Source organism: Heloderma suspectum, chromosome 2 (assembly GCF_057233095.1).
Source record: "Heloderma suspectum isolate Gila_16-S chromosome 2, 16-S_ref, whole genome shotgun sequence".
Taxonomy (NCBI): domain Eukaryota; kingdom Metazoa; phylum Chordata; class Lepidosauria; order Squamata; family Helodermatidae; genus Heloderma; species Heloderma suspectum.
The window spans coordinates 369,089,918-369,103,625 of NC_139459.1; the positions used below are offsets into that span (position 1 = coordinate 369,089,918).

General features: G+C 44.1%; 2 protein-coding genes across 7 annotated transcripts in view; one reads left to right on the forward strand and one right to left on the reverse strand.

Annotated features, from left to right (window-relative positions):
• LOC146355986 (uncharacterized) overlaps positions 1-13,708 on the reverse strand; it is a 62,662-nt gene that overhangs the window by 10,380 nt on the left and 38,574 nt on the right. The window contains exon 6 of the mRNA XM_084829991.1: positions 446-919. Within this exon, the coding sequence (XP_084686117.1) occupies positions 446-919 (474 nt within the window). The remainder of the gene's footprint in view (positions 1-445; positions 920-13,708) is intronic.
• LOC146355987 (uncharacterized) overlaps positions 12,214-13,708 on the forward strand; it is a 29,448-nt gene continuing 27,953 nt past the window's right edge. For 3 of the 6 annotated variants that reach the window (XM_084831371.1, XM_084831373.1, XM_084831375.1), the window contains exon 1: positions 12,292-12,587. The gene's annotated coding sequence lies outside the window, so the exon portion shown is untranslated. Of the gene's footprint in view, positions 12,588-13,708 lie in introns of all 6 variants that reach the window. The other 3 variants (XM_084831376.1, XM_084831377.1, XM_084831374.1) reach the window with 3 other exon arrangements.

Below are 13,708 nucleotides of genomic sequence, written 5' to 3' on the forward strand. Positions count from 1 at the left end.
ATAAGTGTTCTCTCTTCTTTGTCTGCTCTGATGCCTATTATGTCATCTATCTCTTGGAAGCTTCTCCTAACCAATTTCTTTCCTATCTGCATTTTCTTACCTGTTTAAAAGTATGCTCCTTCATTTCTGGTGGAAACTCCCCCCCCCCCCGCCCAAATGGAAAATCTTGGGATTCTCTCTGAAGTTCAATCATTGCAGCTTTTCAAATGGAACTCTTTGCTTGCCTGGGATGTTCACAAGTATCTGTGCTGTATGAATTCACTAATGTCCACTAAACTAATCTGTCTGAGATAAATTTGTCCTACACTCTAGACATTTGAATGGTTTCTCTCCTGTGTGGATTCTCCAGTGATCATTCAAGTGCACTCTCTGACTGAAGCTTTTCTCATAACAAGGACTTTCATATGTTCAGTATGAATTCTCTGATGATTAATTAAGGATTTACATTGCCTGAATGTTTTCCCACATTGAGGACAGTCATATGGCTTCTCTTCAGTATGAATTCTCCCATGGCTCTTCAAAGTTCCACTCTGACTGAAGCTTTTCCCACACTGAGAACATTTGTACGGTTTCTCTCCAGTATGTATTCTCTGATGTCTCTTCAGATCTCCTCTGTGACTGACGCTTCTCCCACACTGAGAACACTCATATGGTTTCTCTCCAGTATGGATTCTCTGATGAGACATCAAGTTTCCACGCCTACAGAAGCATTTCCCACACTGAGGACATTTGTATGGTTTCTCTCCAGTATGAATGCCCTGGTGTCTCGCTACTGTATTTCTGAAGGCAAAGATTTTCCCACCCTCAGGACTTTCATGCCTTTTCTCTCCAGTATGAAGTTGCTGATGATTCTTCAAACATTCTCTCTGATTGAAAATTTTCCCACACTGGGAACATTCATATGGCTTCCCCTCACTCCGAATTCCTTGATTTCTCTTTTGTGACTTTGCATAACTAAAGCTCTTCCCACACTCAAGAGTTATTAGGTTTCTCTTCTGTGTGGTTACTCTGATGTTTGTTCAAATAACTTCCTTTGCCATACTGTTCAGGCAGGCATTTGGGGTGGGTTAGGTTATTTTAGAAAATGTTTTTATTGTAGAATTTTATTGTTTTAAACTGTTTTATTGTATGTTGTACATCGCCCAGAGTGGCTGGGTGACCAGCCAGATGGGCGATTAATAAATTTAATAATAAATAAATAAAATAAAATACTCAGGGAATTCCAATTTACCCCCTCCTATTATTGTTCTCTGATATTGATCAAAGCATGAATATTGTTGGAGATTTTCCTTTGACATGGGACATTCATCGTGCTCCTCCTTGGCATCTGTCATATCAAGTTCTACTCTGTAGTGATACTTTCTACCATACCTGGAGAACAAGGGCATGTTGTTCCTTCTGTGTCCTTTGTAAGTTTGGATAATTGCAGCTGTAACATCTTCTGTGAGCTCATTACATTCATTCTCTCTCTGCACTGGCTGCTTCCCCTGCCCATTTTGGACTCGTATCCTTCCTCCTGCATCTCAGCTGTCTCCAGCACATTTGCTTCATTTATCTGTGGGGCTGCCCTGGGTGTGTCCTCTGGCTCATTTCCTCCACACTGAAAATTCTCCATCTTGACCTGACTTCCCTTCCTGTCACCTGCAGAGGTGGAGGAATTTTGCTCATGCTCTGGTAACCTCTTCTCAAGATGCCTGTAACCTATCTCTCTTCTACTTTCATGTTTGTCTCTATGATCAACTAAACCCTCTACTTCTATCTGGGGCTACGGGCTTTAAATGATATAACCCCAAACACAACATCAGACATGTTTTAGATAAATTAATTTAAATTATTTTCTAATGAGGGCTAGAAACCATGTTGCCCTCATTAGGAATTAATATGCCATATGCAAACTAAAAAACCTTCACAGAATGAGGCATCCAAGAAATATGAGGAAACCGGGAAAAACTGGTTTGCATCCAATTTTGTCCTTCCACCAGTGAAACAGGCATGACTGGTGCATTACATTCCTCCCCCCATCCCCACCAGGAACCTTCCTCTGGAGGAGGAAGGAGGGGAAGGGAACCGCCCATCCTGTTCATGTAATGGTGGATGTATCCCAGTGTTGTAAAAATCCTAACAAATGTTGGGGGGTATTATTAGCTCCTCAAAGTTGACATACCTTATTCAATATAGAACATGCAGAATAAAAGATATCTAAAGCTTACAAGTGCTTTATAAAATGTTCCAATACTGGAGAAAAAGATGAAGTAATAATATTAAGTATGGATGGACTGATAGTGTGATATTTTGAAGATTAAATTGAAGATTATTCTATTGCCTGTCATTGAATTAGTGAATTGCATTATTTGATGTGTGCTCTTAAAGCTGTATGTTGTACATCAACTTTTGATATAACATATGGTTTTTAAAATCATACTTCCCCATATACACTGATGGGATCTGATCTGGCAGTTACTAACTGGGAAACAGATCTTTTGGTGGATAGCTCACAAAGGCAAATTCTTTGATAAAAAATATTAAGGGATTGAAAATAAAACTACCAGTATCATAACACCCTTTTGTATGGCCTCATATCTTTTGAAAATGCATTTTTCTTCTTCAGCACACACTTTTAAAAGGAGACTGAAAAGCTGTTTATACCAGCTAGTTTTAAATTGCTCTTGTTAGCTATTTAAAGGGTACGGTACTAGCTTTTGAAATATTTTAACTGCTGCAATATTTTATTGCACTTAGTTTTGGAATAATCTTTTAACCTTTCTATGTAAGCCATCCAGGGTGGCCTTTGTCATAAAAGGCAGGCTAGAAATCTTTAAAATAAATAAAAAAAATAAAAATTATACAAACCTATGGTGTAGCTGTACATGGATTACTGAGGACAGTTTTGGTCACCCCAGCTCAAAACAGGTATCACAGAGCTTCAAAGGTGCACAGAAGGATGAGTAAAATGATCCAGGGATTAAGGCACCTTCCTTAAAAGAAAAGGCAAAGGTGTGGAGATGGAAATGAAGTACCCCTCAGTATGTATGGCGCAGCTGAGTTGTTCTCAGTATTTTGATCTAGCTACTCTTGCACACTTCGTTTGAATAATCTTGCTGAAAAGCTGCTAGAATATTGTTCTAAGAAGCGAGATGTTAGAAGGGGAACCAGTCCGCCCCTTCATCCTTAGGGTGGCCACATGCATCGGAGAACAGAATTTCTGTCCCTTTAACAGTTGTCCGTGGGAGGGAATTTTGGCAGCGCAATGCTGTGATTCAGCACTGGGAAAAATGACTCTGCTGAAATCCCATGACTCATAAGTGTTCAGTGCTCAGGAGCCCGGTCTCCCTTTGAACCTCCTCACCATGATCTCACAGAGGAGCTGCTGGAAGTCCCAATCAAGGAGAAATTGACCAGGAGAAAGTCCGAAACACTGGGTGCCTTCTGATCAAAGTAAGATGTTTACATATAGTTCATGGTACTTTATAGCAAGGTTCTTGCTGGTAGAGCTTACTAGATTTGGCACTTTTACACAGATATAAAAAAAAAAAAAAAGGCCAAGCATCCTGTACCTTCAATAGTGGTACCAAAGAGGGAAACTCTGATCCCCTGCATGACAAGTTGCATTTGCAAAAATCCCCTCTTCCACAAGACTGATACAGGTACAGGAGTGTTGGCTTTATGTTTTAACCTGGACAGCCTAAGCATCCCAAAAACACAAAAGAAGCAGAACATTTAATAGCTCAGTGAATCCTTTACCCAGCACACTGATCTCCACATTGCTCTTTTGCTTGGCACCTTTGCAGATTTGTCTCTTTGCAGCTTCCAAGGGCTCTTCCTCTGTATCCAGAGAACCCACGCACTCCTCCTTCAATGATCCCCGAAACAGGGAGAATTATCCTACTCGGAACAGAGGGGCATGGCTGGAAGAGCGTCTGCTATCGGCAAGAGACACTTTCTGCTCATCAATCCTATTCTCTTGTGGGTAGTATATGTCATGTATTGCGTTGGATGACTGATGAATAAAATTAATAATTGTGCCCTTCCAATTTATATGGCCTGTGGGGAAGTGGATGGAGAACAAAACGGGCAAATAGGCTACAAAATGTTTTGCATCCCCCCCCCCCCCGCATCTTTAATATATTCAAAAGCAGGCCTTTAAAACTTGCAGAGAATATCTTGGACTCACTCCCAAGTAAGTATGCATAGGATTACATCCTAAGAAGAGACCAAGAAGGTAAGACCCTTGTTAAACTCTCACCTCAGCCAAACACTTATATGGCTTTATGCATCTCTCAGCCTCAGTCTCCCTATATTAAATAAGGGTATACGATAAGGAAGGCTGAGCGCCGAAGAATTGATGCTTTCGAACTGTGGTGCTGGAGAAGACTCTTACGAGTCCCCTGGACTGCAAGGAGGTCCAATCAGTCCATCCTAAAGGAAATCAACCCTGACTGCTCATTGGAAGGACAGATACTGAAGCTGAAGCTCCAGTATTTTGGCCACCTAATGCGAACAGAAAACTCTCTGGAAAAGACCCTGATGCTGGAAAAGACTGAAGGCAAAAGGAGAAGGGGACGGCAGAGGATGAGATGGCTAGATAGCATCACGGATGCAATGAATATGAACTTGAGCACGCTCCGGGAGAGAGCCAGGAAGGCCTGGCGTGCTATGGTCCATGGGGTCACGAAGAGTCGGACACGACTGAACAACAACAACAAATACACATACAGAACTAACAAGATTGATGTAACAATTATTGAGGTAAGTGGTCTGGCATACTCAAAGTGATGCAATGTTATAAATTACATGATCTCAAGTAAGTGTCTTGAACTTCCTATCTTCATTGGCCTTTCTTCTGTTTCTCTGTGTGTGCCACACCATGGCCATTTAAGTGCAATCTTCCTTCCCTATCAAGACCCCCTTTATAAACTCCCAGAGGCAAAAGGAACAGGATATCCTTGTGAAGGCCGGGTCTTTGGCAAGTTGTGGTTGCTAGGAGACAGGCCTGAATAAAATGGCTTTGCATAGCTTGGCTTGTGGCAACAAGAGAAAGTGCAGTGGTGTATGTATGCTAATATACTTTGAGGAGGGTATAGCTTAAGTATTTTCTCTACTCTTCTGGCCCAGGAGAATGGCTTGCCTAAAGCCTCCAAAATCCAAAAGAATTCATGCCTGAGGTGAGATTTGAAGGACTGACTTCCTGGTTCATAGTTCAAGCCTCTTGTTCATGGGCATTTGCAAAAGGGGGAGGGTGGTGGGCAGATGGGCCATAATCTCTGGATTCCCAGCTTTCCTTTAAGGGGAAAAAGAGAGCCAGCATGGTGTAATGGGAATTTATTCCCCATCCTTAGCCATGCCCAGGGGCCATTTCAGGGGTGAAGGGAGTCAGGGAAAGAATTGAGGTTTCAGCCGTGGGTGCAAAGAAGTTTCAGGACACCAAGCCTACCCATTGAGAAAAAATAGAGAGGTATACCTTGTACATAAATTTCTCAGAGGCCAGGTCAGTACCTATCTCAGTAGCCCTGATGCCCAGGCTGTTCAGTCACCAGGTCAACCAGAAATGGTACTTCTGTTCTCAGATACAATTGGGACTTTTTAAAAATATGCAAACACACACAAAATGTGCATTTCCAGGAAAAAAATATGTAGTTCCAAAAGATATTTGTGCAGTTCAAAATTCAAGTAACACAAAAGTGTATTATGCCAGCATGGTGCAGTGGCTAGAGTGTTGGACTGGAAGCTGGGAGATCCGGGTTCTAGTCCCCACTCGGCCATGGAAGCTCACTGGGTGACTTTGGGCCAATCACAGACTCTCAGCCCAACCTACCTCACAGGGTTGTTGTTAGGATAAAATGGAGAGAAGGAGGAGGAGAATGTAAGCTGCCTTGGGTTCCTTGCAAGAGGAAAAATGGCGGGATATAAATGTAATAAATAAAAAAAAGTCAGCTGATTAAAAAGTAGCTAATAACAATATAAAAACTAAAGTGAGGAGTCCAGGATCCCCTAGAACCTTAAACCCTGATCAGACATACCAATTTCTCCCCCTGCCAGATTCCACCTCTAATCTTCAGAGTGTTCACCAATGTTTCTGAGATGAAGGGGATCATTCTAGGACACAGGGATCCCTTCCCTGACAAATTTTGTGAAGCTGTTGATCAGAAAATATCCAGTATGACATTTTAAAGACTGCTATACTGCATCTGGGTTTTTTCCTCTTGTTCTTAGTTTTTTTTAAATATCCCTCACTCCAAATAAAGTTTTCTTACCGTTTCTGATGGCTCTTGGTGTGAAGATTGAGTATAACAGTCTTCTGCATTAGTGCTGTCAAATTCCTAAGATTTTCTACATAAATTACCCATTGGGGTATTTTAGAGGTGTCCTATCCAAATAGCATGTCCATCTCCCCTTCCCCATCCCAGGTGTTTTAAACATTCCATTGTGCATCTGTCTCTTTAACAGGAAGAAACTCCCTCTCAGCTCATTAATACACCCTAGGGCAGAGCTTTCCAAACCGTGCGACACATTAGTGTGTTGGCGGCAGTGTGTAGGTGTGTTGCGTGAAATGCAGAAAATTGTGCGGAAGGGCACTGCGGAGCTCCCTTACTCGCATTTGCTTCCCTTGGCCCCTCCCCCAGAACTTCCTAAAGCAGCTAATGTTAAAGCAGCTAAGGCTTAGCTGCTTTAACATTAGCTGCTTTAGGATCATGTGGCGTCTTCACGTAGGATGCACATGATTGGCGGTATTGGAGCAGTATGGCGAGGTAGAGGTGCGGGGCGAAGAGAGGGGAGGAGAGGCGCCGCCCTGGGAGCAGAGCTTGGCTGATGCCGGCGCGGAGAAGTGGCAGCGGCCACCAGCCCTGCGAGATTTCGAGCGCGCCCTTCACGGACTTCTGCACCGTGCTCCTGCACAGCCAGGCCAGAGTAGCGCGCGGGTGGAAACGCCGACTGGGACTGCACCAAGTGGGCCATCCGCCATCTTGGCCAGTCGGAACGGAGCTCAGTGGAGGCCAGAAGCCTCAGAATCGGCGTGCTCCCAAGCACCCGGGCGAGCGCAGCTGCAGGCTGTCACCCGGTCACCCCACCTGCTGCTGGCTGAAGGGAGGCCACCCTCCCAAACCCAGTGTGGCAAACAGCAAGCCACCCACCTCGTGGCACTTATGATTTGATTTCTGCCATTTATTTTTATTTTTACTCTGCTGTAATTGTGGATTAACCACCCACCGGCAGTGTACCACCGGAGAGTGCTGAAATTGGACTCTGGACATAGGCATTGTAAATATTTACAGCAATATAGCCTTGTAGTGAGACATATATATTTACACCATTTTTGCTGGACTTTTGTTTCTCTGCTTCATGCATTTTTGCAGCTGAGCTCCCACCTGGGCCTGTGTGTCCTAATATGTACTGTAAATACTTTAGTTAATTTTGTTTATTTTTCACATTTTCTTGCACATATTTACATACTGTTACTCATAAATGACAACAATGTATGTTATTATTTTACAAATCATATATTTTAAAAAATATAAATGAAAGGTTTTCATGAGATATGTTCTATCCCCATACATTTCATCATTACAATTTATGTATGTGTCCGTATCTCTTATAACGGGTTAGTTTAACCTCCGGTTTGCTAGTAAAACTGAATTACCGTGTCACGAAATGATGCATGTCTAAAAAGTGTGTCACCAACATGAAAAGTTTGGAAAGCTCTGCCCTAGGGGATGCTTTGCACTACTGGGAGCTTCTCACAATTGCAGCTCTTTTGTCATCCAGCATACCTTATCAACTCTGAGTCATCCAAGCAGAGTGCAAAAATACCAATTAAGAAGGCAGAAGTTAGGTGTTTCCCTCTTCAGTCTTTATAGCAAGACTTCAGGGGTTTGAGAACAAAGATCTGTGCTAAGAATCAACCTCTCCAAAGGGTCATCACTCGTTCTCTAGCTCTAGTTTGAATGGGTAAAGACACAAGTGGAAGGAATGAAGGAACAACCATCTGCAAGCCAAGAACTTGAAGTGGGACAAGAAGGAGCAAGAAAAGCCACCAGTGCAGTTCATCCTGAATAAATGACAGAGAAACCAGGAAGGAGGGCATTGCAAGAGGGCAAAGGTGAACCATGCAAGGGAATGTGACAGCGTGGGGAAGCCCAATGGCAGGAGTTCCTGAAAACAAAGCAGCCCATTCACACAGGAGGGGGAAACCAAGTGACATTGGAGACTGCCCTGTGGGAAGATGCCAAGGCCTTTCCGGCCTCCTTCGAGCAAGTGGCCAAAGCCTGCTGGTGGCCTAGAGGAGAGTGGGCAGCTTGGCTTCTGCCAGCACTGAGTGGGGAAGTACAAGCCTTTCGAAGACTGGAAGCCAGAGATCAAGAAGACTATGGGACAGTGAAGGCCACCATCTTGTGAGTGGAAGCCCTGAGAATGGAGGTGCAGTGCCAGCACTTCAGGCAGTTCTGCTGCCAGGAGGTCACAGACACCTGAAGGATTAACAGCCAACTCCAGGATCTTTTCCACAAGTGGCTGAAGCTGGAAAGACACAGCAAGGAGCAGATCCTGGAGCTGCTGATCCTGGAGCAGCTCCTGGCCAGTCTGCTGCCAGAACTCCAGAGCTGGATTCGAGCATAGAATCATCATTGAATCATAGAATAGTAGGGTTGGAAGGGGCCTACAAGGCCATCGAGTCCAACCCCCTGCTCATTGCAGGAATCCAAGTCAAAGCATCCCTGACAGATAGCTGTCCAGTTTCATCTTGAATGCCTCCAGTGTGGGAGGGCCAACCACCTCCCTAGGAAATCAGTTCCATTGTCGTATTGCTGTAACAGGAAGTTTTTTCCTGATGTTCAGCCAGAATCTGGCTTCCTGTAACTTGAGTCCATTATTCCATGTCCTGCACTCTGGGGTGATTGAGAAGAGATCTTGGCCTTCCTCTCTGTGACAACCAGTGTGACAACACTGAGAGCAACTGAATGCCCGGAGTGTGGGAAAAACTTTTGTCGGTGGGATACGTTGGTCGTCCATCAGAGATCTCATGGACAACAGAGGCCTTATGAATGCTGTTAGTGTGGGAAGAGTTTTGTTTGGAAACATAAAATGAAGAAGCATTGGAGCATCAATGACCCAATTTACACCCTGTGGTCAGCAACTGGCTTACTCTGATTTTAATTCTGTTTTCAAATTTTAAGTTTTAATATTATGCTTTATTGTATTTTATGCCTTTATGAACTGCCAAGAGAGCTTCAGCTATTGGGCCGTACAGAAATAGAATAAATAAACATACATTTTTTCCTGGCGGGCCACTTTGACAAACCTGAGGGGTATTCCACCACTCATAAACCCTCCACCATCTAAACTGACCAGCCAGCAGGTTCTCTTGCCACAGTTTCCTCTTTCTCCATACCTCTTTAGCCTCTTGATGAGTAATTGGCTAGCCTGTAGGCATCCCACCATGGTCCCGACTTGGCACTGTGGCCTCTAGTTGCTGACCTCTCTTACAACTATACTCTGAGGGTATCAAATTCTGTAGAAAAAGCTTTACTAGGCAATGTCAACTCATTAGTAATAAGTAGTCTTGTTTTGGCTATGATTCTAAGCCAGCTGACTGGGAAGGAATCCCATTTAGACTTACTTGGGTGTACTTAGTAAGTACAACTGTTTTAGATTAAACCATTGTTTCTGTCGTTGGTTTGGGAACTGCAGTTCTGGATGGGTATTAAAAGCTCTTGATAGATGACTGGCCGGTAGCTGCCTCCTAGCGAACAATCTGAAAGTTTTAATCTGGTTGCCCCATCTCCCAAAGGTTTTCATTGAACTGGAAAAGGGCATATAAAATGATCAGGGCACTGGAGCACCTTACCTATGAAGAAAGAATAAAATGCTTGTGGCTTTTCATTTTGGAAAACAGCACTTTCCGGGAAGCATCATATTCATGAAATTATTAAAGATGTGGAGACAGTGGAGAGAGAATTTTCTTTTCATAATACTTGAAGGGATCTGCCTGCAGAATTGAGTGGTAATAGATTCAAGATCAACAAAATAAACTGCTTCTTCACACAACATATAACGGACTTGTGGAACTCACCCCAGCAAGGTCTGAAGATGCCCACCAAATTAGATACTTTAAAACAGTGATCTTGACTTTTTCACGCAGGAACCATATTAGCCCCAGGCATTGCCACCAAAGCCACTTGGGTGTATTTTCTGGGCCATGGGGGGGGGCAGGGCTGTCCTCTCCCCCTAGCCCCCAGTCAAGCAGCGATGCTGACCGCCGGACTCTGCAGAGGCCTCTTCTCCCCATCCTCTTCCATGTCGTCCAACCAAGGCCTTATAGGACAGTCACCAGATAGGCACATTCTGACAGGCTCACTTGGTCCTTGGAGCAGGTTGGATCTTTTTCTCATCACCGAGAGAGTGCTCCAGCAAAGGAGAGCCCTGGGCAGTCAGTTTCACTGTCAAACAGCAATTGCCCTTAGGAAGTTTCTCTTATGCAGGCTTCCCCAACCTGGTGCCCTCCAGATGTTTTGGGCTACAACTTCAGCATTCTTGACCATTGCCAAGCTGGCTAGGGCTGATTTGAGGGGAGGGGCATGTTAAGTCCAAAACATGGAGGGCACCAGGTTAGAGAAAGCTGCTCCAATGTTCAGCCAGAATCTGCTTTCTGCAATTTCCACCCTTTAATGCTAATCCTGCCCTCTGCAGCCACAGAGAACAAATCGGTTCCATCTTTTGAGTGATACCTCTTCAGATATTTGAAGATTGTAATCATGAAGGTATATGTCACTGCATTGTGATGCATCCAAGAAAGTGGATCCCCATGTACTTTATCACACTACTAATCATGGATGGAGGCTATTGGCTGTTCAAATCCCTTAGGAAAGGGGGGATAAATTAATTGGGGGATTAATTGGGCTGCCAACATTTTTTAACCAGTCGTTGCTGCTGTTATTTGTAAAGCCAGCTCAATCTACAAAGCAGGCAATCATATTCATCTCCATGTCCTGGATAAAGTTTCACATGCTGCTTTCTGATCACTTGCCAAAATTTCCTCTTCTACACAACAGTCAAAAGAACAGAAGGCCTGTCGAATTTTGCATGTCTCAGTTTGCATGTGGTCACCTTATACTGCAAGGGAAGAGCATGCCTCTGTGCGTATGTATGGTTCACATAAGTGTTTAACCCCTTTTCTTGCCCTGACAGGAACCTTCTGCCTTTAAGGACAGTATGTCAGGCAGACATTCCATAGACACAACTTCAGCTGAGTGACTCACAATGAGACTCAACCTTGCAGGGTTGTTTTGAGGATAAATGTGGAGGTCCATAGAAACCATAGGAAGGGGAAAACAAAACAGGTAGCACCTTAAAATGTATGGTCCCACAAACTTTCAATTGTGCAGGACTAATAAGACGTTTTTACATTAGAATCATAGAATAGTAGGGTTGGAAGGGGCCTATAAGACCATCGAGTCCAACCCCCAATATAGCCTTTTTGGAAACCAGTATTGTCACTATGTTTGTATGCAAAATGTTGGACTGTCGATTCATTGCTTTTTAATAATTGTATATGATGTATTAGTTATTTTAAAAATTATTTTAAAACTTTGTGTGTTATATTACTCATTGTATTAAAATTTGTTTTTTCGCAGTTATATTTTTTATTCTTTAAAGCTTCCTTACACCTCTTTTGCTTCTCTGAACAGAATTCTGGACCAGTTGGACCTTTGGTCTGATCCAGCAAGGCTCTTCTTATGTTCTCTCTTCTTTTTTTTTTAAAGATGTTATTAGTTTTCCAAAACAAGATTAAACAAACCATCAGAAAGAAAAGTAAAGAAAGAAAAAGAAACACATTGGATTTAAATCTACTTAGGGTGCAATCCTATGCAGGTTTAGACAGAAAAAAAATCTTACAACTCCCAGCATTCCCCAGCCGTTATAGCTGGCTTTTTTCTTTCTAAACCTGCATGGGATTGCACCCTTATTGACAGAGAGTAGGGGATTTAACAAATATGCACATTTTCCATTTATCTTACAAACCATGATATAGGTGGAATCCATAGGCTGCTTGGAGGTTTTCTTTATAATTCTTCACCATAACAGATTAAATTTAGTCTCTTCTGCCATAATATATCTGTAAGGGTTCAGTCATATGCATGTTCAGACAGAAAAAAAGCCCTACAACTCCCAGCATTCCCCAGCCAGCCGGAGTTGTAGGACTTTTGTTCTGTCTGGACATGCATAGGACTGCGCCCTGAGTGGACATATAGCGTGTGCAGGGAAGGAGCTGTAACGATTGAGTCATTCAGTAGGGGGAGTCATGAGGAGTGGCGTCTGCTTCTTCAGCTCAGCCCTAAAACCAGAGAGGAAGAAGAGGAGGAGGAAGCCGAGAGAAAGGCGGGGATCTGCCATAGCAAAGGGTAGTTGCAGCCTCCCGCTGTCGCCCTTCCAGTCAGGTATTCACCCGGGAGGCTGTCCCGAGGCATCCAGGGTTGAGATCCCAGGTCGATTCTTCCACCGCCGGACTGATTTCCGCGCCTCCGCCCCAACTGAGCTGAGAAGCGGAGAGAAAGCCAGCCGAGCCGAGGGTAACACCGGCCTCCTCGTCGCTTCCGGTATGATTTGGGAGCTCGATCGAGCTCTGTTGTTGTGGATGTGGCGGCGGCGGCAGCAGTAGGAGCCCCACATGGCTGGAGCATGCTCCCCGTAAGCCTGCAATCCCAGCCCTACGGACCTGGGAGGAAGCCCCACTGGACACAATAGGGTTGATTCCTGGAGCAGACACGCATGCTCTGTCTGCCAGCCCCTCCGCCCAGTCCCCACCTGCAATATAGGGACAATAAAACTTGGCTAGGGATACAGGGCTGTCCCAAGCAACCCCACCATTCCACTCGCCCCTGCCCTGCCCTCTGCAGTTCGGAGCTATTGATAGTTATCTACATGGCAGGCTTCTCAAAAGCCGCTCCTAGTATCAGATTCCCCCCGCCCCGCCCCATCCCATCCCATTCAATGCGTAATATTGGGATAATAACAATGGAATATATGATAGGGCTGTCATAAGCCTCTCTCAGTCTCCTCTCCCCACATCTGCAATCTGGGAGTAATAATACTGGGCAGTCTGATTTCTGTCCACCTTCCTTCTCACAGAGAAAGAAATATTTGCAGGGTGATTTTTCTTTATTTTTTGTTGAGCTCAAAAAAGAAAAAAAAAACCATTCAAGAACATGTGAGAGAAAAACATGAATGTTTGCCTTTGCCTTTCCTGTTTGCGGGGTGGGCAGATACAAAACCCAAAGAGAGAGAGAGAGAGCTGTGTAAGTTCATTCCAGCAAACGCAAGAGAAAGTCATATGGGACACGAAAGACACACTTGTTACGCTACACACGCTTATCGATTGAACTGAATGGAACTTACTTCTGACATGCACAGGACTGCACTGTTAGGCTGCAACCCCAGGCACACCTACCTAGGACTAAATTCTGTGAAATACAGTAAGAACTTGCTTGCAAGCATAATGATTGTGCTGTTAAAGAATCTAAGGTCCTCCTCCAGGGGCCTCCACTGAGGGAAGCTTGGAAGGTGGCAACAAGGGAGAGGGCCTTCTTGGTGGTAGCCCCCCAATTGTGGAATAATCTTCCAGACCAGGCCTGCCTGGCACCAGCATTGTTATCTTTTCAGCTCAACATTAAGACTTTTTGCTTTTCTCAGGCATTTGGCAGCATATAACGAATCTTTT